Source organism: Dama dama, chromosome 29, assembly GCF_033118175.1.
Source record: "Dama dama isolate Ldn47 chromosome 29, ASM3311817v1, whole genome shotgun sequence".
Classification (NCBI taxonomy): domain Eukaryota; kingdom Metazoa; phylum Chordata; class Mammalia; order Artiodactyla; family Cervidae; genus Dama; species Dama dama.
In genome coordinates this window covers 37,996,764-38,020,917 of record NC_083709.1, presented here as the reverse complement: position 1 = coordinate 38,020,917, position 24,154 = coordinate 37,996,764, and the positions used below count along the sequence as shown (strand labels likewise).

Genomic DNA, 24,154 nt, shown 5'->3' with positions numbered 1-24,154 from the left:
ACCAAGCCTGGTGGTGGGTAATTGCAGTGAGAAAGTATAAATAGGATCAGACCTCATAACATATATGAAGGAAGCAAAAGACTTCACTGTATTTTTTACTTAATATGTTAAAAATAAAGGTTAAAGAATTTTTTCAATTTAGAACTAAATTTTAAAGTGGGATATTAAATAAATAAAGACAAAGGCAAATAAAATATAACCTAGAGTGCAAGATGATTTTATTAATTAGCAAGAAAACATAAAACAAGATGATAGAAAAAAAAACAGATATCCATTATTATAGAAATATTTTCCATATTCTCTTAAAACAAATATTCTGAAATTAAATATCCAATTATATCTGCCTCACTGGAGAGGCATTTAAAATTATATACAAAGGTTAAACGTAAAACGATGACCCAAAAAAGTCTGCAGATGTGACTGTAAGAATTTCAAAGAGAGATGAATTCAAGGCAAGAAGAACTAAAAAGGACAGTGTGTGCAGTTAATAGTGATAAAATGTACAAGACAATGATTCTGATAAGCATCACTGTATTTAATGTTATTCTGACCAAACTAGTGGGGAATACAGCAGAAAAAAGAGGAATAATTACTGAAAAAGAAAGGAAAAATTATTATCATCAGTGGAAGATATGATTAGTACAGTCTTTAAAAGCCTATAGAATTGAAAATATTTTAGAATAATTTAATTCAAGAAAGAAGCCAGACAAAAGAAAATTAGACCAAGAAATAGCTTTCCTGTTTATCATCACTAACCAACAAGAAGAAATAGTGGAGGAAAAGAAGACTAGTCAGAATAATTTCATGAAAACAACTGCCTAGGATTGGACTTAGTAAGTGTTTGCAAGTGACATGAAGAAAACTGCAAACTTAAGAGAAACATATCAAAGATGATTTGCCTCAATGAAGTGAATAACCTTTGCCTGGAAAAGATGACTCAATATGGTAAATGTTCCAATATTCCAATTTTTCTCAAAATAATTTGAAATTTTAATCCAATCCTGATAAAAATAATTAGGCGCTTAAAAAAAACTAACATAAATATTAATTATTTGTCTAGAACTAAGAATAGATAAGAAAATTTTGAAGAGGACCATGAGGAGAAACTTGCCTATAAAATATTAAAGTCCATTTTAGGCCTTTTATTTTGGAATAGTAAGGTACTGGCACAAGAATAAGTGGGCAAATCTAAAGAATAAGAGAACTAGCCTTGAAACAGACATATAATGTCTTTCTATACAACAGAACAATCAAAAAATCAATGGCAAACAGGTTTATTATTCACCAAATAGTGTTGAAAATTTTGACTACTTGGAAAAAAACTGTTCTGCTGTTTTACAATAAGATAAAATTTATTTCAGGCAGATTAAAAAGGTAAACATAAACAAGAAAATATTTTTAAATCTATAAGAAACTATGGGTGAATAATAAGTTAGTCTCTTGATGAGGATGGATTATACCAGCATAAAAATGATAAAATAACAAAATTCAAAACTTCAAATATAATATAAATTCAATTCCATAAACTGACTCTGGCATGCATGTCTCCACCTCTGTGTGTCTGTGTGTAAGTATGCGTATATATACACATACATTTATACACATATAAATATTAGAAATACCCTAGTTCCATTTTCTTATTTTTTCTTTCTGTGCTTTTTTTTTAAAAAATAGTCTCTGCCATTGAGCATATTACTATAACCATAAAAGAATCTGTTTATGACATGCCAAACTGACTATGGTATAAGTTAATTCTAAATAATACAGGAAGGTCATTTGAGAGAGGAAACTTCTAATAAAACTAATCTGAAAATATCAACAAAGAAAGCCCTATATCAATATACAAGGAAAAAGAAGAAAAATCAATTAGGAAGAAAAATGTCTCTAAATTTTGTTTTTTATGGAGATAAGAAAGCATTAAAAGTCAAAGATGTTTCATGTCAAAACAAACAGAAAGCATGTACTAATCGTTAGGAGACTGAGAATTTAGTCTTGATTCAGCCATGCATGTATGGTCAAGATATGCAGTTTTTGTGGCCCCAGTATAAAATAAGGGGCTTGGTCTAAACCAATTGTTTCCAAAAACATCAGTTTTTTCACTAGCAAAAAATATGTGTAGAGCTTATTATGTGTTCAGCTTTGTGCCAAGCTTTGTAAGCATCACCTCATTAAATCCTCTCAATAAGAAATACTGCTATGTCCATTGCAAGATCTTAAAAATGAGGCATAAAGTACAAAATCACACAGTTAGTTAAGTAAACATTTGAACCCAGGCAACCCAGGCCCAAGGGCAGGCTCACTATTAATGTCAGACTTAAATCTCTTCTTTCAAAGTTTCCCAAGTGATTTACCTGATCAAATTGACCAGACCACCTCACAATTTTTCCAGTTCTCAATTATAAAATACTACAAGCCTGTTTAATCATTTCTTTATCATTCTTTGTTTTATTAACTCCTGTGGTAATAATGTTCAACATTCAACTGGGTCTCTTAGGAGAAATGGTACCAAGAAGTGAGACTGAAAGATGGAGGTCTTTCACAAATGTCATCTCAGATCATCTTAAATGAGCACAAAATCTGAACTGTTTCAGCAGGTTCATAGTCACTCCAGCTTCCCAAATAAACACATTACAGAGTACATGAGTTAGTAGAGAAGCATGCCAATCTTTCATTTAGATTGACTTCACTTTCTGTCATGTTTCAATAAGAAGAAATCAAGAGGAAGAAAGGGAAGGAGAATTTAAGAGAGACTGGCAGAAGGAGATGGCCCTGCTATAGCCCTAACAGTGAGATGAAGACCCCCTCTCTCCTAGTTTCCTATGGCCTTGCTGAATGGGTGTGTGGACCCTTTGATTTCTTCCAACAGAGGGTCTAATAAAGGGGTAAATGAAGCATCAAAGAGTAGGAATTACAAAAGCAAAAATGAGAAGCTGAAGAATAGTGAAGGGCAAGGGAGAGAAAGGTTAGCACGTAACCTGATTCTGGTCCTTTCTAAGTTGCAATGGTAGAGCTACAAGATTGCTGGAAAAGGGAAATTACACATGGGTATTATGTGCAAAATCAATCCTGTTTTAAGCACTCACTGGCAGAACAAGCCTGCAGTTACAGTGTCATTAGGCTGGTCCACCCACAAGCATACAGGAACCCTCGCTGACACGGGAGCCAGCACAAGTGCCCCCAGGGAACCAGCTCCTAGCTGGGGACCCAGACACGTAAGCCCATAGACTACCTTGTATGTGATTTCACTCCTGCTATCTGTGAGGTCCAGTTGGATGGAGATGTAATCAATGTTGGGAGAAGGGGAACTCAGGTGCTGGTATCGAAGCCCCATCAGCAGGAACTCCTCACAGCTCGCTTTGAGACTTCCGACTTTCTTCAGTCCCAGGGTACACCTGCCCCCTGGACACTTCAGCTCTGTTCCCAATTCTAGAATGTATAGCAGGGAATTAAGAGAGGCACTTGTACCTTAGTGATTATCTTTAAAAACCCATCCTCCCTCCCATGGACACTTATTCCCTCTCACTGACCAAAGAACATTCATGTGTACCCGCCAATCGTTCACTGAGTGGGTAGTCTCTCTTCTGAAAACCTACCATTTCCTTACTGTAAAAACAATCAACTGATTATCTAACAAGGTCCTAACCCACCAAAAGTGCTTGAGAGAAAAAACATAAAATGCATTTTCTGGTGGTGGACCATCTCTGACAAATAGGCTCACTGTAGGCCTTCTACAATCCTGCTTTTGTCTGTATTTACAGCATCCAGTTCTATAACACCACCATGCAATCTCTGCTAGAATATTCTATTCATTGAAATACAATCCCCACTTAAACACATCTGAATTCTGCATATTTTCCAGGTCTACTTAGTCTTTTTACTAAAGCTTTCTTCAAATATTCATTGACAACCTGAACCAACCTAATCTCCTCCACTAAAAACTGCAGTCATCACTCCAATACATAGCCTTTTTGTCTCTGCCAACTGTATTTTTCACTCTTGCACAGTCTATGATATGCACAGGCCACGTATGTTAGTGGCCTTTTGCACACTTCCCTGATGTAAAAACTGGGTATTCTATTCTTACCCAGAAGGCTGCAAAGACTAAATGAGATGACATATGTGCAAACATGTCTTTAGTTATAACTTACTGTCCAAATTCCAGGTATGACTACGACCATGATTTTTCCTTATGTTTCTTGGTCTTTCCACAGTGCCTAGAACACTATTATGCATCTAGGAGGTGCCCAAAATGTGATAACTAAATGAATAACAAGAGGAACATTATCCATCAACTCTTCCTGATTTAAACCATATCTCCTGCCTACCAGCTTTACCCCAAACCTGCTTCAAGTCTAATAACACCTAATAAATTCCCCAGTTACTCTGGCTATCACTGCTATTGCTACTTACTATTAATAATAAGAGCTGACAGTTACTGAACACTTGCTAGGAGCCAGACACTGTGTTAATTGCTTTGTGTGTGTGTGATCTCATTCACTGTCACCTTTATACAACCCTATGGAACAGCCACTATCCTTGCCCGTTTTTCAGAGACTGAGGTTAAGAAACTGACCTAACATCACACAGGAAGTAAATAGCAGAGGCAGTTTTCAAGCCCAAGTTTTTCTGTTTCCAAAGTCTGCACTCTTAGCCACTAACCTACATTTCCAACCAGCTACAAATTCTATTAAGTAAAACTCTTTGTCATGGTGGAAGATGACCATTTAAGATCTGGCAGATTTAGTAACATCCAGATAAGTATTAAAACATATCATACGAGACTCAGGAAAGAAACTATGTGGCTGATCTCCACGAGGTTCCTCCAGCTGGGGCTCCACCAGAACCAGCTGGCCGTGGGCTGGCAGCTGAGTTCCCACAGGGTCCAGTCTGACTGTGCATTCCAGGCTGGCCATCCTCTCGTAATCAAATCTGAGCAGGTTCTTATCAATGACTCGGGACAGGCCATAGAACTCAGACACCTCCAGTGCATTATCACTCATGCGGATGATGTTACAGTCTGGTTCCAGGAGGTAGACCCGCAGGATAAAGGTTTCCGTGAAGGTGTCTGTCTCAGTAAACCTGAGGGCAGAACAGAGCAAAGGCAACATTATCGGTGAGCAGGTTCTTCTGATACTTGTGCACTAAGTTGACTTGAAGCTTAAAGATTGTCTTTCACACAATCTGTGTATCAGGTAGAGCTTGGATTTTACTTTATACTCTACACCCCACCTCCCCATCCTTTTCCCTGCTCCTTAAATTGGTGTCAACTCCTTTTTATGATACTTCCCTTTCCTATGACCCTCCTTTTAATACCTTCTCTCAAATCTATCATCAATACGGGTATTTAATGACTGCTCTGAGCTCAGAGTCTCATCTCGAGCATATGTGCAATTTAAGAGTATCCTGCATATCTAGTTTATGCACTGACTTTTAATTCAGGAGTGAAGGGATGAGGGGTTTCTGAAGCATCATGCCCGTTTCACTTTTCACAAATGCCACAAGAGGAGTTATTTGCAGTCTAGCTGGGGAAGCTCAGCTCAGTGGGTGGCATGTAAAGGGTGATCAGTGACTGTAACCTCCAATCCCTTCATTCGCTTAGGAACTACGTTCTCTGGATATTTGCAGAACCTAATAGGGATGGATTGTCATTCTTTTTTTAATTAAATTTATTTATTTTTAATTGAAGGATAATTGCTTTACAGTACTGTGTTAGTTTCTGCCAAACATCAACACGAATCAGCCATAGGTATACCTAGATCCCTTCCCTCTTGAACATCCCTCCCACCTTCATCCCCATCTCATCCCTCTAGGTTGTTACAGAGTCCTGCTTGGAGTTCCCTGAATCATACAGCAAACTGATGGGCTGTCATTCTTTATTGAAGGGAGAAAATTAAAGTGATGGTCGTGCATCAATAATAGATTCTCCATTGATGTGCTTTATAATGGCCCAAGCACATGCTAGACTCCTTACAAAGAGTTCAGTCTTCACAGGAATCTATGGCAGTGTTGTTGACTCCATTTTACAGATGAGGAAACTGAGACTTAGAAAGGTCAAGTAGCTTACCAAAAGGGCCAGAGATGAGGTAAGAGTGTAAAAAACATACTGTCTGCTTTTCTGCCTCCACCTCCTCTGAATGTTCGACTTTAAATCCTCAAGACCAAGAAGATTGACAGGTCCTCTAACTCTGCACTTCAAGGGTGTTGCTCCACCCGCCTCATCCTTTAGAAACTCAAAGAAATGGGAACAGCCAGAATTCATCAGCAAGCTTTCTGAAGCCAATTAATTTGTTACCTTTAAAGTCTTAGGAAGATCAAACAGCCCTGTATGCTGATTGCCTAGTTCAAGGAATCCTTGGGTGCCATCTCATTTTCTGAGCACGGCATTTGCTTCATGCCTCTCTTCTGGCTTGTCATTCTGCATCACAATTATCTAGCCATCTTTTGCATCAGGCCATGAAAACCAGTCCATTTATCTTCTTGCTTTTGTTTCCTAAGCCTACCTAGCACAAGCCTGACCTATAATAGGTGATCAGGATAATTCACTGTCTGCTACAAAACTCTAGACTAGTATTCCTCTGGTACTTAAGGGAAACTCATGCTGCTGTATTTTAGTCAAATACTCTTAAAAGTGACAAAAACCAAGTAAAAAACTATATAAGGCCTACTCCACCTACACTGAATTTTCAGTTGCTTCTATGAAGTGAGCAATAACATAACCAGGAGCTTAATTTTTCAATTAACTTTTTATTTAGATATAATTCACATAATCCTTTTTAAAGTTTACACCTTTTTAAAGTTTACAACTCAGTGTTTCTAGTATTTTCAGAAGGCTATGCAACCATCCTGCTCTCTAATTCCAGAACACTTTTATCACCTCCCCCCATAAAAATCTACACACGTGAGCAGTCACTCCCCCTTCACCCCACCCCCAAAAGCTGGCAACTGCAATCTACTTTCTGCCTTTCTGAATTTGCCTTTTCTGGACATATCATATAAATGAAATTAAACAATGTGTAACCTTTTATGTCTGACTTCTTTCATTTAGCATATTTTCAAGGCTCAGCTGTGTTATAGCATGTAACAGTACTTCATCCCTTTTGTGGCTGAATAATATTCCATTGTATAAATATACCACATCTTGTTTACTCATTCATCAGACTGATTATTTCAACTTTTTGACATGTACAAAAAATGCTGCAGTGAACATTTGTGTAAATTTGTGTAAATTTTTGTGTGAACATGCGTTTTAATTTCTCTTGTACACATGTGTATCTAGGAGTAGAACTGCTGGGTCATAATGTCACTTTGTCCAACTGCATAATTGATCATTTTAAACCTTTTTAAAATATAATATGTTTAAAAATAGAAGATATTGCCCTTCTTAAAAGTAAGCAGTTGATAATCAAAATGAAGAATTTCATTCACTTTTGGAATATATTTTCTTCCTAATTCTCATTAAAAATTTGTAGTTTGTAACCTCCATTTTTAATCATAAATGGAGAGTTGAATGACCAGAGATACCCGTACAAGAACTATAAAGGGAAACAGGAGAAAGCTAATAATTTGCCATAGAAAAGCCCCAAGGAAGAGGATATAAATAAAAGTAACTGAAAGGTTGCTACAATTCTTGCCTCATCCATTCAGGTCTCCAGTTCCTACTACTAATTACTTACTTGTTTGAAATCTAGTAACTCCCACCACAGCAATACTTAACCAAAGAAACAGAATCACACAGAATGGTTATCTGACAAAGAATGAAGAACGCTCCTGTGCCACTTACCTGTAAAGTCTAAGCTTCACTGTGTCTTCATCGAGAATTGGGCAACCGTTATGAGTATATTTTACTTCATTGGGAAGGAAATGGCAGTCAAAGACCTAGTTCATGAGAAGAAAGGGATACATATGTGAAAATCATTGGTACACTTTTTAGTTTTTCCAGCAGATAAGTATGGCCTGGAGAAATTACGTTCTCTTAGCATTATGTATGCGTATGTATGTTTAGTTGTGTAGGATCTTAATTCCCTGAACAGGGATAGAACCTCTACCCCTGGCAGTGGAAGTGGAGTCCTAACCACTAGACCACCCAAGAATTCCCTGTATGTGTGTGTTTTAACCACCAGCACCTCTACCCAGCCCCATGTCCATGCTGCTGCTGCTGCTGCTAAGTCACTTCAGTCATGTCCGACCCTGTGCAACCCCATAGACGGTAGCCCACCAGGCTCCCCCGTCCCTGGGGTTCTCCAGGCAAGAAGACTGGAGTGGGCTGCCATTTCCTTCTCCAACGCATGAAAGTGAAAAGTGAAAGTGAAGTCGCTCAGTCAGGCCCGACTCTTAGCAACCCCATGGCCTGCAGCCTACCAGGCTCCTCCGTCCACGGGATTTTCTAGGCAAGAGCACTGGAGTGGGGTGCCATTGCCTTCTCCGCCATGTCCATGACCATCCTGCTTATACAGCTGTTGCCTGTTTTGAGAATATCTGAATTATGAAAGTCCAAGCAGATGAAGCAGATAAATTAAGCAGTGATGATCTCTAAATAATTATCTTTTTATATTATATTTAAAATATGGTCCCATTTTTCAAAACATTATTTGCCAACACCTTTCAGGGGTTTACAGCAATTAAGGAGGCATACCTGTATGTACACAGGAAAAGACATGTCTTACCCCACATACCAACATGCTATATTAGCTCTGTGTGTATTTTTTCTTCTCCTTTTATTGCTTTCCTTTCCAAATAGTGTTTTTATATTTAAAGATGAAGCTGCTTAATATGGACACTATTGTGTTTGATCAAAGACAAACAAGACCCACAGTAGTTTCTCATTTATTTGCAAAAGACTGTGTTTAATAGTCATGTAATAACAGAAATGACTTATGAGACAAACAGCAACATCAAGGCAATTTTCTCTCTTCAAGCAGAATTATAATTAACTGTACCACCTAACTCAGAACTATTAAGGAAATCTCTAATTGTTATATTCTGGGGTCATATTTTTTAAAAAAATTTTCTCTTCCAGTCATACCATTCTGTACAATCTGACCTGGTAGAGTACTAAGAAATACTCTCGAGGTATTTACATGTCATCACTGCTGAATTCATGCTTCTTAGCCTGTACCTAAGTACAGCCTCACACATTTACCGAAAACATAATCCTTTCTGACTCTACTCTAGTCAGAAGGTCTCTTCTTTATCTCCTTCCTTACTGTCAGAAAGAGGAAGCAAAGACGTCTGTAGAAGAGGAGATCATTTATTTGTATTCCTGTTCTACACACATCTTCGCTTCCTCTTTTTAATTGACAACAAGGAAGGAGATAAAGGAAAGACCTTCCCCATATCATTGACAAATAGTCATGGTAATAAAAAGACAATCTGCTTTGTTAAAAGAAACATCTGTTTTATGTTTCGTAATATGTTTTCCTTTTATAAAAGGCGACAACCATAATTGTCCATAAATTTACTAAGCAAAACAAAGGAGAGCTAAATCCTTTTCTAATTACTGTCTAGCTTTGTTTTTTTCCACTCCAACTGCTTTTCAATTACAATTTATAATTAAATTGTCACACATTCCTAACTCATTACTCACTTTAATGACAGTAAACTGGTTCAAACGAGAGATATTTTCTTACCGCTGTATTTCCTATTCAAAAGAGCAAGCTCAGCTCTAAACCGTGGTGCTTTTTCACCCAGGAAATTTCTTGCTTTGGGACAGGTGTGAGCAATACTGTGTGGGGTAAGTCTTGTTCTAAAACATGAGGAAAACATATCGCCATCGACCTTCTCTAATTGACTATGTCAAGAGGGTTCTCTAGACAGAAGGTACTGGTGTGCGCCAAGCGCATCCGTTTCCAAATATCCAATAGGAAAATGAACCTGTTGGTCCTAAGACAAACTTCAGTAATGAAATGAAAACACTAATTGAACAGATGTTAAACAAAACATTTTCTGTGCAAATCACATGAAACTGTTCATTACACAGCAGGGTGTTGTTAATACAGTCATCTCACTAGGAATGGGCTCACATAAGCTTGCTTTCACCTTCCTAGTAAGCTCTATTGAAGAGTAATGCTTACACTGTGTGTTTGTGTGTGCGTGCACTTGCATGCATGCATGCACATGGTTATGCTTAATTTCAAAAACTCCAAAAGACATAAATCCCTAGGGAGAACTGCATCTGCCTGTATTAAAAACAGGCACATATTCCTCAAAAAAGCACTTTTCACTTAGGAATCTTGGTTTTGTTGAAATTATCACAATAAAAAAATAGGAAGATCACCTGGTGATCTGAGAAACAAAGTTTTTCTGGATATACAGATTTCTTGGTAGTACAAAGCTCCAATATTTGTCCAGAAGGTAATGAAACTCCACATTTTAAGAAAATAAATATATTTACTTCATGTGTGCATGTTCAATCGTGTCTGAGTCTTTGTGACCCCACGGACTGTGGCCCACTAGGCTCCTCTGTCCATGGAATTTTCCAAGTTAAGAATACTGGAGTGGGTGGCCATTTCCTACTCCAGGGAATCTTCCTGATTCAAGGATCAAATATACATCTCTTGCGTCTTGAATTTTACATTGGCAGGTGGATTCTTAGATGAGAAAAATTCATTTGAGATGTCAGAGGTACCTCTGGGTATGCGTACACTGAAGCATGATCCTTTAATGAACCACAGCACACTAGGGGACCCTCTGTGGATGTTTGGAGCCATGTCCCTTTGACTTACAATGCTGACTTTCCTAAACCAGACAGGTACATTGTTTTTGTTCCACATCATCTTTCTAGTAATAGATTTTTGCCCTAAGATCAGAGAAAGTTTGAAAAGGAGGTGACTGAGAGATCTCCTGCAATCCTTGATTCTTGTGACCAAATAAGTGTTCTGCTTACATCTGGTCACAGGGATCCGTTTTTGCTCTCCAGGGCCTCAGAACTGGCCAAGTGATGAGGACCATTAAAGTATCACTAAAAATGATGACATTTTCATTATTCTCATAGAAAGTGCTATATGTGTTTAGAAGTCATAGGCTATTTGTAATGGAGAGAGGGACAGGATATCCCCAGAGGTTTAAGTCACAGTAGATTCTCCCCAAAATGCTTTCCAAGGAGGGAGAATCTGGGGAATAATAGGGTGTTGTTTTTGCATGCTTGAGGCCAGAGTTTAATATCTCTGCACTACAGGGGGAATTTTTCCTCTCTTCTTCCCTCACAAAATAGTCAACTTTACTTCTAAATAAATGTTGAACAATTTTTTTTTATATATTGATTGGAAGCATTATCAAATTCAGTCTTTATAAGGCATCCACTTTTTTCCATACAGCCCTGAGTCCCCACTCTATCAAGGACTCCAGTCATGTAGGTTTAGGGTTCTATTTTGCTGCTCCCCAAAACCCCAAGGTTTTACTTTTGACCCCAGTGCCTGTAGTGAGGGCTCCACTGATGCTACTATCACATTTAGTGCATCAGGGCTTGAGGCGTGAGCCATCCCAGGCCTCTACCTTTCCCCTAACTTATAGACGTCAATCAAACACACCTTCCAGCAGAAGTAACATGTTGGAAGAAAGTGGGGAGATAATGCAATCACTACACACTTGGGAATACAAGTGTGACCTGGGGCCATTAGCACAAACTAACACTGTTTAGATGCCCATCTGAAGATCATTGACTGATAAAAGAAAAAGCTCATGGGAAACTGGAAGGAGACATTTAGTTACAATATCATAAGCAATACTCCCAACATGAGAGCCCTCCATAGAATTCTGATGTGTTTCATAATCAGATATAACCATAGGGAGGTAAGTGGAATATCTAGAGATTTCAATTTGAGCTATCAGTCTCTTTTTTTAAGATTTTTGGGGGGAATGTGAACCACTTTTAAAGTCTTTATTGAATTTGTTGCAATATTGCTTCTGTTTTTTATGTTTTAGTTTTTTGGGCATGAGGCCTGTGGGATGTGGGATCTTAGCTCACTGACTGGAAATCAAACTCATATTTCTTTTTTTTTATTTTAATTGGGGGCTGATTACTTTACAATACTGTAGTGGTTTTTTGCCATACATTGACATGAATCAGCCATGGGTATACATGTGTTCCCCATCCTGAACCCCCTTCCCACCTCCCTCCTCATCCCATCCCTCAGGGTCATCCCAGTGCACCAGCCCTGAGCACTCTGTCTCATGCATCAAACCTGGACTGGTGATCTATTTCATATATGATAATATACATGTTTCAATGCTATTCTCACAAATCATCCCACCCTTACCTTCTCCCACAGAGTCCAAAAGACTGTTCTTTACATCTGTGTCTCTTTTGCTGTCTTGCATATAGGGTTATTGTTACTATCTTTCTAAATTCCATATATATGCGTTAATATACTGTATTGGTGTTTTTCTTTCTGACTTACTTCACTCTGTATAATAGGCTCCAGTTTCATCCACCTCATTAGAACTGATTCAAATGCATTCTTTTTAATGGCTGAGTAATATTCCATCGTGTATATGTACCACAGCTTTCTTATCCATCTGTTTGCTGATGGACATCTAGGTTGCTTTCATGTCCTGGCTATTGTAAACAGTGCTGCAATGAACATTGGGGTGCACGTGTCTCTTTCAGATCTGGTTTCTTTGGTGTGTATGCCCAGCAGTGGGATTGCTGGGTTGTATGGCAGTTCTATTTCCAGTTTTTAAGGAATCTCCACACTGTTCTCCATAGTGGCTGTACTAGTTTGCATTCTCATCAACAGTGTAAGAGGGTTCCCTTTTCTCCACACCCTCTCCAGCACTTATTGCTTGTAGACTTCTGGATGGCAGCCATTTTGACCAGCATGAGATGGTACCTCACTGTGGTTTTGATTTGCATTTCTCTGATAATGAGTGATATTGAGCATCTTTTCATATGTTTGTTAGCCATCTGTATGTCTTCTTTGGAGAAATGTCTGTTTAGCTCTTTGGCCATTTTTTGATTGGGTCATTTATTTTTCTGGAGTTGAGTTGCAGGAGTTGCTCGTATATATTTGAGATTCTTTGTTGCTTTGTTTGCTATTATTTTCTCCCACTCTGAAGGCTGTCTTTTCACCTTATAGTTTCCTTCATTGTGCAAAAGCTTTTAAATTTAATTAGGTCCCATTTGTTTATTTTTGCTTTTATTTCCATTACTCTGGGAGGTGGGTCAAAGAGAATCCTACTGTGATTTATGTCAGAGAGTGTTTTGCCTATGTTTTCCTCTAGGAGTTTTATAGTTTCTGGTCTTACATTTAGATCTTTAATTCATTTTGAGTTTATTTTTGTGTATGGTGTTAGAAAGTGTTCTAATTTTAGAAAGTGGTTGACCAGTTTTCCCAGCACCACTTCTTAAAGAGATTGTCTTTTCTCCACTGTATATTCTTGCCTCCTTTGTCAAAGATAAGGTATCCATAGGTGTGTGGATTTATCTCTGGGCTTTCTATTTTGTTCCATTGATCTATATTTCTGTCTTTGTGCCAGTACCATACTGTCTTGATGACTGTAGCTTTGTGGTATAGTTTGAAGTCAGGCAGGTTGATTCCTCCAGTTCCATTCTTCTTTCTCAAGATTGCTTTGGCTATTCGAGGTTTTTGTATTTCCATACAAATTGTGAAATTATTTGTTCTAGTTCTCTGAAAAATACTGTTGGTAGCTTGATAGGGATTGCACTGAATCTATAGACTGCTTTGGGTCGTATACTCATTCTCACTACATTGATTCTTCTGACCACGCACATGATATATTTCTCCATCTATTTGTGTCATCTTTGATTTCTTTCATCAGTCAAACCCACACTCTTTGCACTGGAAGCAAAGTCTTAACCACTGGGCTGCCAAGGAAGTCCCCTATCTCTGTCTCTTTAGTTCTTCTTTACAACATCTATTATCACTTTTGAATAAGCTGATGGATTTTTTTATTTTCAGCTAAATAGACAGAAAGAACATTGATGCTCACAGTTCAGCAAATAGAAATGATGTATTTTGCCAGAAGAAGTAGTCACATCCAGTGTTGAATATTATCAAAACTGTTTGCATTGAGAGGAAAGTTAAACTACAGTAAGAAGTAATAATACCAGAAGTAATATTCTACTGTGTATAGAGAAAAACTTTTACTTTAAACAAATATTTGATAATTCAGGCTTTCCTAAACCCAGTGAATTAGAGGATAACTCTTTACCCTACAAAAGGATTGAGCACAGAATACCCTTAAATGACAAGGTCTCCAAGGCCATGATTAAAAGGAAAAAAATGTACGTGAGCATTTTTGAAGAACAGTGACTATTTAAAGTATCTTCATACCTCTTTTCCAGATCTCTTCCATTACTCAAGGGACTGTTTGAATGATGGTAATAGATGAAAATGTCTTCACATTTTATTTTTGCTATTCTGTGGTACAAGTGTGTCCTAAAATTGTCCCGGAACCCTGACATCTTATCCAAAGGCACCTTGACTGGCCAGGGTGAGATAATCTGGGGCGGTTATAGCCCCATAAAGACTGTCCATATCACACTACACAGGAGACTGCCCACTCCAACCCTTGGAAGGCTGGCCCTGTTTTCATTTTGTCTCTCTCTGTCCCCATTTTCCTCTCTCTGTTTCCCCGCTAAGTTTCTCAGAGAGCGCTGATGTACCTAAAATGAGTGGTATTTGATTCCCTGATCTTAGTAAGCTTTACATGCATTCTCTTCAATAAAGAGGATAAATTGGAAAGACTTGTCAATTTATGTATTTTTCATTTAAAAATCCATCCATCCATTAGTGTGAACCAGCCTTCCACCACAGGTATTAACATAAACAGGAGTAACTCCTGTTGGTTTTGTAATTCACAGTCAGCCAAGAACATTCAAAAATAGTTTTGACCAATATCAAATCATTACCTGGTACACCTGAAACCAATGTTGTATGTCAATTATACCTCAAAAAAAATTTAACAGGTTTCACCTTGCATAGAAAAAACAACACATTATTATGCCAACCAATTGCAGCTCCACCATTTCAAATCTGAACTTCTTAACATCACTCACCTCTGGTAGCTTGAAGGAAGACCTTTTATCTTTCTCTCTCTCTCCTCTCCCCCCTCCCTCCCTAACATTCTCACACACTCAGATTCATACACACTACTAAATAGCAAATCTCAGATATGACCTACCTGTGGAGTGAGTTTCCCAACCCTCTGGGTTATTGGCTCATTCATCACAACTTCCACTTTGCAGGCATCTTTCTCTTTGGGGATGGTGAACTTCAGGTCATCTTGAGACAGGAAGGCAGAACTGCCCTTCATCACCCTGACCCCTTGGTTAACACGGACAAAGGTGGAGCTGGCCCAGCCTGAGAGCAGCAGCAGCAGGAGCAGGGCACCAAGCCCAGCCCAGCTCAGAGAGCTCATGCCGACAGGGGCCAAGTCGTTTCCGTTCACCAGGAAAATCCCTTCAACAAAGGAGGGCTTCTTGGCTTCCTCCAGGGGTGTCAGCTCATAGTCCAAGGGGCAGGGAGAAGGGTCCTGACAACGTGCCCCAAGATCTTAATGTGTCCCTTTCATTTCAAACTCAGACAAGGAGGTCTTTCAGGCAGTCCCAGAGCTTTTAATAAAACTCGCTGATCACTCCTGACAACGCCAGCAAGATTAATGTATACCTCCCAAGTGCTTTTTTAATCCTGCAAATGGGACAAGGGGTTGGAGGAAAGTGAGAGAGAAACCAAAAGTTTATGTGACTCATTCAAAAGACCCCCACCGTCAAAGGAATCTTTCAACTAGCCTATAATTTCAGCTAAATTAAAAACAAATAAACTAACTTGACCTCCAGGCCCATGTGAAAAGCAATGCAGTCATTTCATTCCCCTGCGGTAACTCCTGCTTCCGGACTCCACGGGTCCCCACCAGGATGTCAGCTGTGTGGTCTTACAGGAGTCAGCTCGCCTCACTGCCAAGGGCAGCGTTTGCTCCCCTGCCTTCAGAGAAAGTTGTCAAACTGTGCTTCTGTTTCCTCACTTGATAAATGAGGACTGTAACCAAATTTGTGCAAGAGAACTGATAGAATTATTTGCCCACTGTTTGAAAACATGATTAATTCTGAATCAGTGCTACCCACTTTTTTTAAAAAGGCTTAATAATTTGTCACCTGTGCACACTTTGCCAGGCAATGAAGACACCTAAGAAATGCTTGAGTGGAAATTGGCGAAAAGATATTTTTTTCTAAGTGAACATTTGGGGTTTTGTTTTAGGTGTAACAAGCACTAGGAATTGAGTAACATAGCTTCAACATACACAGCTAATGACATGGCAGATGTACATACATTTATACATCATCTACAATGCTAATTACTTAGAAAGTAGTGAATTTGCCCAAGTGGAGTCCTTTTTTCTATTTTAACCACTTAGAATTTCATGATTTTTTTTCTGTGTCCTGTGAGAACAGAAATGATTTTAACCCAAAGTAAATGGTATTGAAACATATCTTTAACTCCAACATATGATTAGGTGAACAAAGCATAGTTCATTATGCCCATGGAAAGGCCTTACACTTTCATACTTTTAATGATTTCTATACATGAAAATAAATGTCAGAAGGTGTAGACAGAAAGGCCCGTCTCATCCTCTTCTAGGACATTAGTGGAAGGCTCATTCTCTTGTCACTGTTTGAAGCCTTTGCTTTTGAGGTAGTGCCTGATCTGTGTCACCTGACACCAGGGGTTACATGCTTCACAGAGCAGCCTGTTTTCTATTCAGTCAGTCCCAAAATAAAACAGTACCACCCTCCCACTGACCATGTTACACACTCTCAGGCTGAATTAGGTTGGCTTGTTTGGGCAAGAATGCAAACTGTTTGTTGAACTTTCACAACTTGTTTCCATTAACCTCTGACATCTAAGGGCATTCAAAAAAGCAGTGCATTCAGAGAGAAAGAGCCAGCAGGGTGGGTAGGTGTCTCCCCAAACTGAGAGATCAAAGAAAAAAACTTCGCTTTCTGAGATTGAAATGAATTAAATCAACCTATAAAGGATACTACAAGGACTCTATACTCTCAGACACTCATCTCCCTTCTTTCCTGCTACTCCACAGACTCTCTGGCTTTTTCATGTTGGGGACCTCCAGGTCTAGAACTGTTTTCTGTCTACTCTCAACTCCCTAGCAACCTCATTCCTTGGTTTTAAATACCACTTACTTTAAATGTGGCTAATGAGTCCTACATTTATATCTCTCACCTTCTCCCTTAATTCTAAATCATACATGCAACTATTTGATATCTCCCTGTGGGTGCACGTGAACACACCCCAGGGGACACTAGTGGTGAAGAATCTGCCTGCCAATGCAGGAGACCTAAGAGAAACAGGTTTGATCTCTGGGTCAAGAAGATCCCTCGGAGAAGGACACAGCAACCTGTGGGTGTGTAACAGGCAGCTCAGTTTTTTGTTTTTGTTGCTGGAGCCAAAATTGAGCTCTTGATCTCCCCTCCCTGGGTCTTCTTTATCTCAGTAAATGCAACTCCAGGTTTTCATTTGTTCTCTTCTTTGCTTCACACATCTAAGTAAACAAACAAATAAAACTGTTTGTTCATTGTGGTGGACAGAACCTTAGGGTGACCTCCAATAAATTCCAGTCTCCTAGTACACAGAAGTTCCCTCCCTTTAAGTGACAACAGAACTAATGATACATTCAACCAACCGAATAAAACAAAGGTGATGGGATGTCATTCTCATGACTAAGACTCTCTTAGCCAGTGGGCTAGAGGCTCTCCTGATGAACTTAAAGAAGCTTGCCCCTAGGAGTTCTGCTGTCACAAGGCAATGACCTCTGCCAACCTAAATGAGCTTGGGAGAAGGTTCTTCCTGACTCAAGCCTCTGAATAAGAAGGGACACCCATGGACACCTTGATTTCAGGGTGATGACAACCTGAAGCAGAGAACCAGGATAAGCCAATCCTGGACTCTGACCAGTGAAAACTGTGAGATAATCAATTGTGTTGTTTTCAACCACTGTTTGTAGTAATGCGTTAGTACAGCAATGTAAAACACCACTTTTTTTCAAAACATATCAAGAATCCAAATACTTCTCACTGTTTCCATTGGTACCGCACTGGTCCAAGCCACCACCAATTCCACTGGACTACAGGAGCATCCTACTGGACCTCCCTGCTTCTCCTCTTGCCTCCCCTTTAGGCATTTCTCAGCATGGCAGCCAAGATGCCTATTGGATTTTACTTATATCACATCCCTTCTCTGCCCTAGACCTCCAACAGCTTCTCATCTTAGTGTGAAAGCTGAAGGCCTTGTGATGGCCTGTAAGGTATTTTACCATGTAATCTGTTTTCCCCCTTACCTCTCTCATCTCCTGTTTGTCTTCCCTTTGCTCACCCTTCTCCAGCCACACTAGCATCTTTGCTTTTTTTTTTTTTTCAAACAAACCAAAATCAACCTTCCCATTTGTGGCTCCCTCTGGCATAAACATTCTTCCCCTAGACATCCCTCTTTCTACCTCACCCCTTTCAAATTTTCCATCAAATGTGACCTTGATGCTGTGGCCACACCTAGCTATCTCATTAAAACTATGATAATCTCATCCCCAGGTCCTTTTCCTGAGCAGTGATAACCACCTAACATAATACATTTGCTTATTTATATTGTTCATGTCTACTTCTCTCATGAAAGTAAGAACTTCCTTTTTATTCATGGGTTTATCTTTATGCTTCTTTCCCTTTTGTTGCCCAGATTGAGAAGGCTGCCTTGCACTAAGAAAGAGAACCACACTTCAGGCTACCAGAGCAGTGAGCCAGAGGGAGTGTGGGTGTTCGGGGCATTTGCAAGGCAAAGTCAGCATACCAGCCTGTTCTTCCAGAATTTTACTTGGCAGGGAATGTAAACTGCTTTCCAGTTTAAGCCACTGTTGAGTGAGTGAGTGGAAGTTGCTCGGTCATGTCCAACTCTTTGTGAACCCATGGATAGTCCATGGAATTCTCCAGCCCAGAATACTGGAGTGGGAAGCTGTTCCCTTCTCAGGGGATCTTCCCAATCCAGGGATTGAACCCAGGTCTCCTGCACTGCAGGCAGATTTTCTACCAGCTAAGCCACCAGGGAAGCCCAAGAATACTGGAGTGGGTAGACTATCCCTTCTCTAATGGATCTTCCTGACCCAGGAATTGAACCAGGGTCTCCTGCATTGCATGTGGATTCTTTACCAGCTGAGCTACCCACTTTTATTTGGGGTATATTTCATTATTTGTGACTGAACTTTTACACTGTTAATAACCACCTTATTCTTCAAGTTTTTTTATTATAATAATTGCATTTAGTCACTAATCAGCTAAGTATTGTAACTTCTTACCTAACAGCATATGGGGCAATAGCTCTTTCTCTATCATAGTAAGTCCTTTATCAGAAAATAAGGTCAAAAACCAAGATTCTAATGTTCATCTACCAGGAAGAGAAAGGGGAGAAAGAAAAGTAAATCTGTTTCTGTGGCTCCTTGTGTCACAGTGATGTAGGAAGGGTAGACATGAATCTGAAGATCTGGATTCTAACCTTGGTTTTTACGAACATCTGTTTCCTCTTTCAAAAATGGGGCCATCCATCTTGCCTCTTCCAGTGTCCCAGAGAGGCCAAATGAAATAGTCCATGTGGAAATATTTTCTTAATTGCAAAGCCCCATGTAAATGTAACACTACTATTACAAAATATGTCAAAGGAATGAGACAGCAAAGCTTGTCTCAAGAAAAACAGAATGGCAGAACTTGGTCCTGGATGCAGGCAGCAGGCAACAGAATAAAGTTCAGTATAAGTCAAATAAAATATATTCTATTGACATTCAGATTTTCTCTTTTTCTTCCTCAGTGTCCTAAGACAGAGATAGTAGTAAAACACTGAATCCTAATATTTCAGAAACAACCTGAAGCAACACAACTAGGGAGTGATGAAGAGAACAAGAGTAATAATTTCCAAGTTCAAAAATCAAGCAAAATTCATCCTTCAGTCAACTGGTCTACCAAATTAGGTGCACTACAGATCAGAAAGAGTATGCTATATTTGTGTGTTACTCATATTCTAATTTTGCTCTTATATTTTTCTCTTGGTGTTGAGAAAACCGAGTATGTAGATATTACATGGAAAGTATTTTTCTGAATTTTTACTTGAAGAAGGTGGCAGGGGAGGGGAAAGAGAGAAAGATTTGGATGAACAGAGAAGAAAAGGGCCAAAAAAAAAAAAAGTAAATAACAACAACAACAACAACAAAAAAAAAAAAAACCCACAGAACAATAGTAAAGGAAATTAGGATTCTGAATCAAACAAGATTTCAGAGATGATAATTCGTTTTATCTCCACCAAATAAAATGATAGAATTGTTTTATCTCTGATACAAAATTGCAATGTCCAGGGGCAGCCAATATTTACTGGACAACACCCCAGTGGGAAACCTAACAACACATCTTGAGAACTCCATTTCTTGACCCCAACACAGGGCCAAGTCAGAGCCTCAGAATCCATCTGTCCCCAGCTTACTCTGATCACTGCTGTGGGCAACCTCAGGGTCAGCCGAATGACTGGTAGCATTTTTGCAAGGGGAAGCAAAAAGGTGGTCAGATTCCATAAGGACTCTTATAAACTAACTGACTTTTCGCCAGAGGGACTTAATTTGATGCTGCAATAGAAACAAATTCTGTCTGCTTGCTTGTACAGTTCAGCTGCTCCTCAGTATTTCACAACCCTCATGTTAACCCTGTAAATCAATGATGCTCTTACAAGCCATTTCCCACTCTTGCCTTTTTTCCTTCATGTGGAAATCATGTATTCTAAAGATACCTGTACAAGCCAACAAAAATGTTCAAAGATGTTTGCAAAGTGGAAAAACCACCCTGCTCTGAATTCTTCCTTAAAAAATTTCAGAAAGGTTTCTCTATCCAAACTTTCTTAGTAAATTTCCTGAACAGAAGAAAATGATTTAGTAACGTTTAATTTGGTAGAGAGGAATTGGAAAGACTGATGCTGGGAAATATTGCAAGGAAAAAGAGAAGGGGCATAGAGGATGAGCTAGTTAGATAGTGTCACCGACTCAGTGGATGTGAATTTGAAGAAACTCTGAGAGACAGTGGAGGACAGTGGAGCCTAGCATGCTACAGTCCATGGGGTCACAAAGAATCAGACACAATTTAGCAACTGAACAACCAACAGTTTATTTCATAATTACACATTCAGTTTAATCAGAGGAGAATGTATGCTCCATGTTGATAAAAATATGCTGATATCATATGTTGGCATCATATGTATCTGAGATAACATCATATGTATCTGAGATAATCTGTGCACAGCAAGGAAAAAAACTGGATCCCAGCTATCCTTTCTCTCTGCAATGGAAATTCTTGATGGACAATGATAATAATGTGCCTTGAAGAGATTCATATTTACTATTGCTCTTCTGAATAATTTTACAATGATACCTACACAATACAAGCACCTTCCCCATATCTGCCCAACACAGAAACATCATCCATAGTCTATCATAGCTTTTGCTGGCTTGCTGTGCTATTTGCAGAGCCCCTACTGGCCTGATATCCTTCTCGGCACTCTGGATAGTTATCACCAATCAACCAAAGATGCTATAAACAACAAAATCTTTTATCTTCCCTATATTTGAAGTTATTACCTCATGACTCACAGCTTCAGATCCTACAAGTACCCTAAAGTGTTTAAGAAAGAAAATAAACTAATAGAGAAGTAACATTTTGAGTAAAAAATGGCCAACTCATGATCAATCCATTCCCACTCACTAAAACCTAGAGAGATTTTGAGATCTTTGACTAGAATGAAGATTTTCTGACTTGTACTCTACATTAAAATTTGTGAGACGTCAGTGAGAAGGAACATAGAAGCCATCATGGAATGACTTACAATGAATTTTTGAAACCATGATTTTACTCAAGTTAATTTTCAAAGTAATTTATATGCATCAAGGATAAAGTTTTAAACACAAACTCATAGCTGAATATAATTATCCATAGAACAGCTGAAATGATTCCGAATCAAATGTGATATAAATTGATTCACCCAGGAACAATGAACTGGAAATCAGGAGAACTGCCCCCAGGGAAAAACTTAACTGTCAAAACTCAGAGAAAGTGGTTCTCTTCTTTTGCATTGTAGTTGAGAAAATTAAGAATTAGACAGACTTTACCAAGGACTTCAGATCCACCACCTGCTTTGACCTTCTTTCCCTGAGAGAGATAAAGAAGTCTATACACCATGGAATATTACTCAGCCGTTAAAAAGAATTCATTTGAACCAGTCCTAATGAGATGGATGAAACTGGAGCCCCTTATACAGAGTGAAGTAAGCCAGAAAGATAAAGAACATTACAGCATACTAACACATATATATGGAATTTAGAAAGATGGTAACGATAACCCTATATGCAAAACAGAAAAAGAGGCACAGAAATACAGAACAGACTTTTGAACTCTGTGGGAGAATGTGAGGGTGGGATATTTCAAAAGAACAGCATGTATACTATCTATGGTGAAACAGATCACCAGCCCAGGTGGGATGCATGAGACAAGTGCTCGCACCTGGTGCACTGGGAAGACCCAGAGGAATCGGGTGGAGAGGGAGGTGGGAGGGGGGACCGGGATGGGGAATACGTGTAAATCTATGGCTGATTCATATCAATGTATGACCAAAAAATAATAATAATAATTAAAAAAAAAAAAAAAGAAGTCTAATTGCTCCTTTTACAAGCAATAAGGAGTCAGTCTAAGGCTGGCCTGAGATCATAGCCAGAGGCAGCAGAGCCTGGGAGAATCAGGGCTCTGGCAACCTGGGAAAGCGCTCTGTCCACTATCCTGACAATCTTGCTCCATTTCCTCCATCATAGAGCTGCTTTTGAGCCACTACAAAATCAGCCCTGTGCTCAGTGGTGTCCAACTCTTTGCCACCCCATGGACTGTAGCCCACCAGTCTCCTCTGTCCATGGAATTTTCCAGGCAAGAATACTGGAGTGGGATGCCATTTCCTCTTCCAGAGGATCTTCCTGACCCCAGGGATCAAACCTGAGTCCCTGTGTCTCCTGCATTGGCAGGTGGATTCTTTACCAAAAGCACCACCTGGGAAGCCCAAAAAAACAGTCCTGAGAATACACAAATACAAAGCTGGTTCCTCTCTTTCAAGAAGCTCATCACCTCTGATGGAGTTTTAATTGTTCAATGATCCCACAAGGGTAGAGGATCCTCAGCGATCTTACCCTTCATGGCTTTTCCAGAGAGAATTCTCTCAGAAAGGGAGAATAGAATACTGGAGAAGAAAGAAATAGATTGCGACTTCTAACATTTTTTCTTAACAATTTTTAGTACAGTTGTCCTCTGTGTCCACGGAGGTTGGTTCCAGGCCCCACCCCCACTCCCCCAGACACCAAACTGCAGGATGATGCTCAAGTCCTGAGTGACACTGTTGCACTGAAAAGGAAAAAAGAGGAACGAGTTTTTCTTTCTTTTCTCTCCTGAGAACAAAGAAGATAAAGAGAACAGTGAGCAGGACTGATCACTCTTAATTTTTACTTTAAGTGTTCCTAATCTGTAGTCTACAACAAGGCTTACTATTCTCCAAACTAAGCTGACCCTGAAGTTAAAGTTCCAATACTTTGGCCACCTGATGCGAAGAGCTAACTCACTGGAAAAGACCTTGATGCTGGAAAAGACTGAAGACAGCAGGAGAAGGGGACGACAGAGGATGAGATGGTTGGACGGCATCACTGATTCAATGGACATGAGTTTGAACAAACTCTGGGAGATAATGAAGGACAGGGAAACCTGGTGTGCTGCAGTCCATGGAGTCTCAAAGAGTCAGACATGATTGAACAACTGAACAACAAATCTGACCCTGTGTAAACTACATCCTGCACCTATTGGCCCCCTAACTCCATAGGAGCTACATTCTGCACCTATTATTCTTTAATTCTGTGCTAATTATATCCTGCACCTGGTGCTTACCTTTACCACAGACCATCCCTAGTAGTTTTCTTTCTTTCTACATTTCAGAAAGAAGGCCACAGCACAATAGACCAGAGACAAAGGGACCCAATTACCTGGCTACCTGTTGCCAGCTATCATGGCTTTGAAACAAAGCAAGAAGAATAATGCAAGACTTTATCCCTGGGTTGGGAAGATCCCCTGGAGAAGGGAAAG

At 39.3% G+C, this 24,154-nt stretch overlaps 1 protein-coding gene across 3 annotated transcripts in view; it reads right to left on the bottom strand.

Annotated features, from left to right (window-relative positions):
- FREM1 (FRAS1 related extracellular matrix 1) overlaps positions 1-24,154 on the bottom strand; it is a 171,194-nt gene that overhangs the window by 130,842 nt on the left and 16,198 nt on the right. For 2 of the 3 annotated variants that reach the window (XM_061132200.1, XM_061132199.1), the window contains exons 2-5: positions 15,142-17,514; positions 7,781-7,875; positions 4,778-5,079; positions 3,230-3,426 (exon numbers count right to left, since the gene is read on the bottom strand). In XM_061132200.1, the coding sequence (XP_060988183.1) occupies positions 3,230-3,426; positions 4,778-5,079; positions 7,781-7,875; positions 15,142-15,378 (831 nt within the window). In that variant the 5' untranslated portion in view covers positions 15,379-17,514. The remainder of the gene's footprint in view (positions 1-3,229; positions 3,427-4,777; positions 5,080-7,780; positions 7,876-15,141; positions 17,515-24,154) is intronic. The other variant, XM_061132198.1, reaches the window with a different exon arrangement.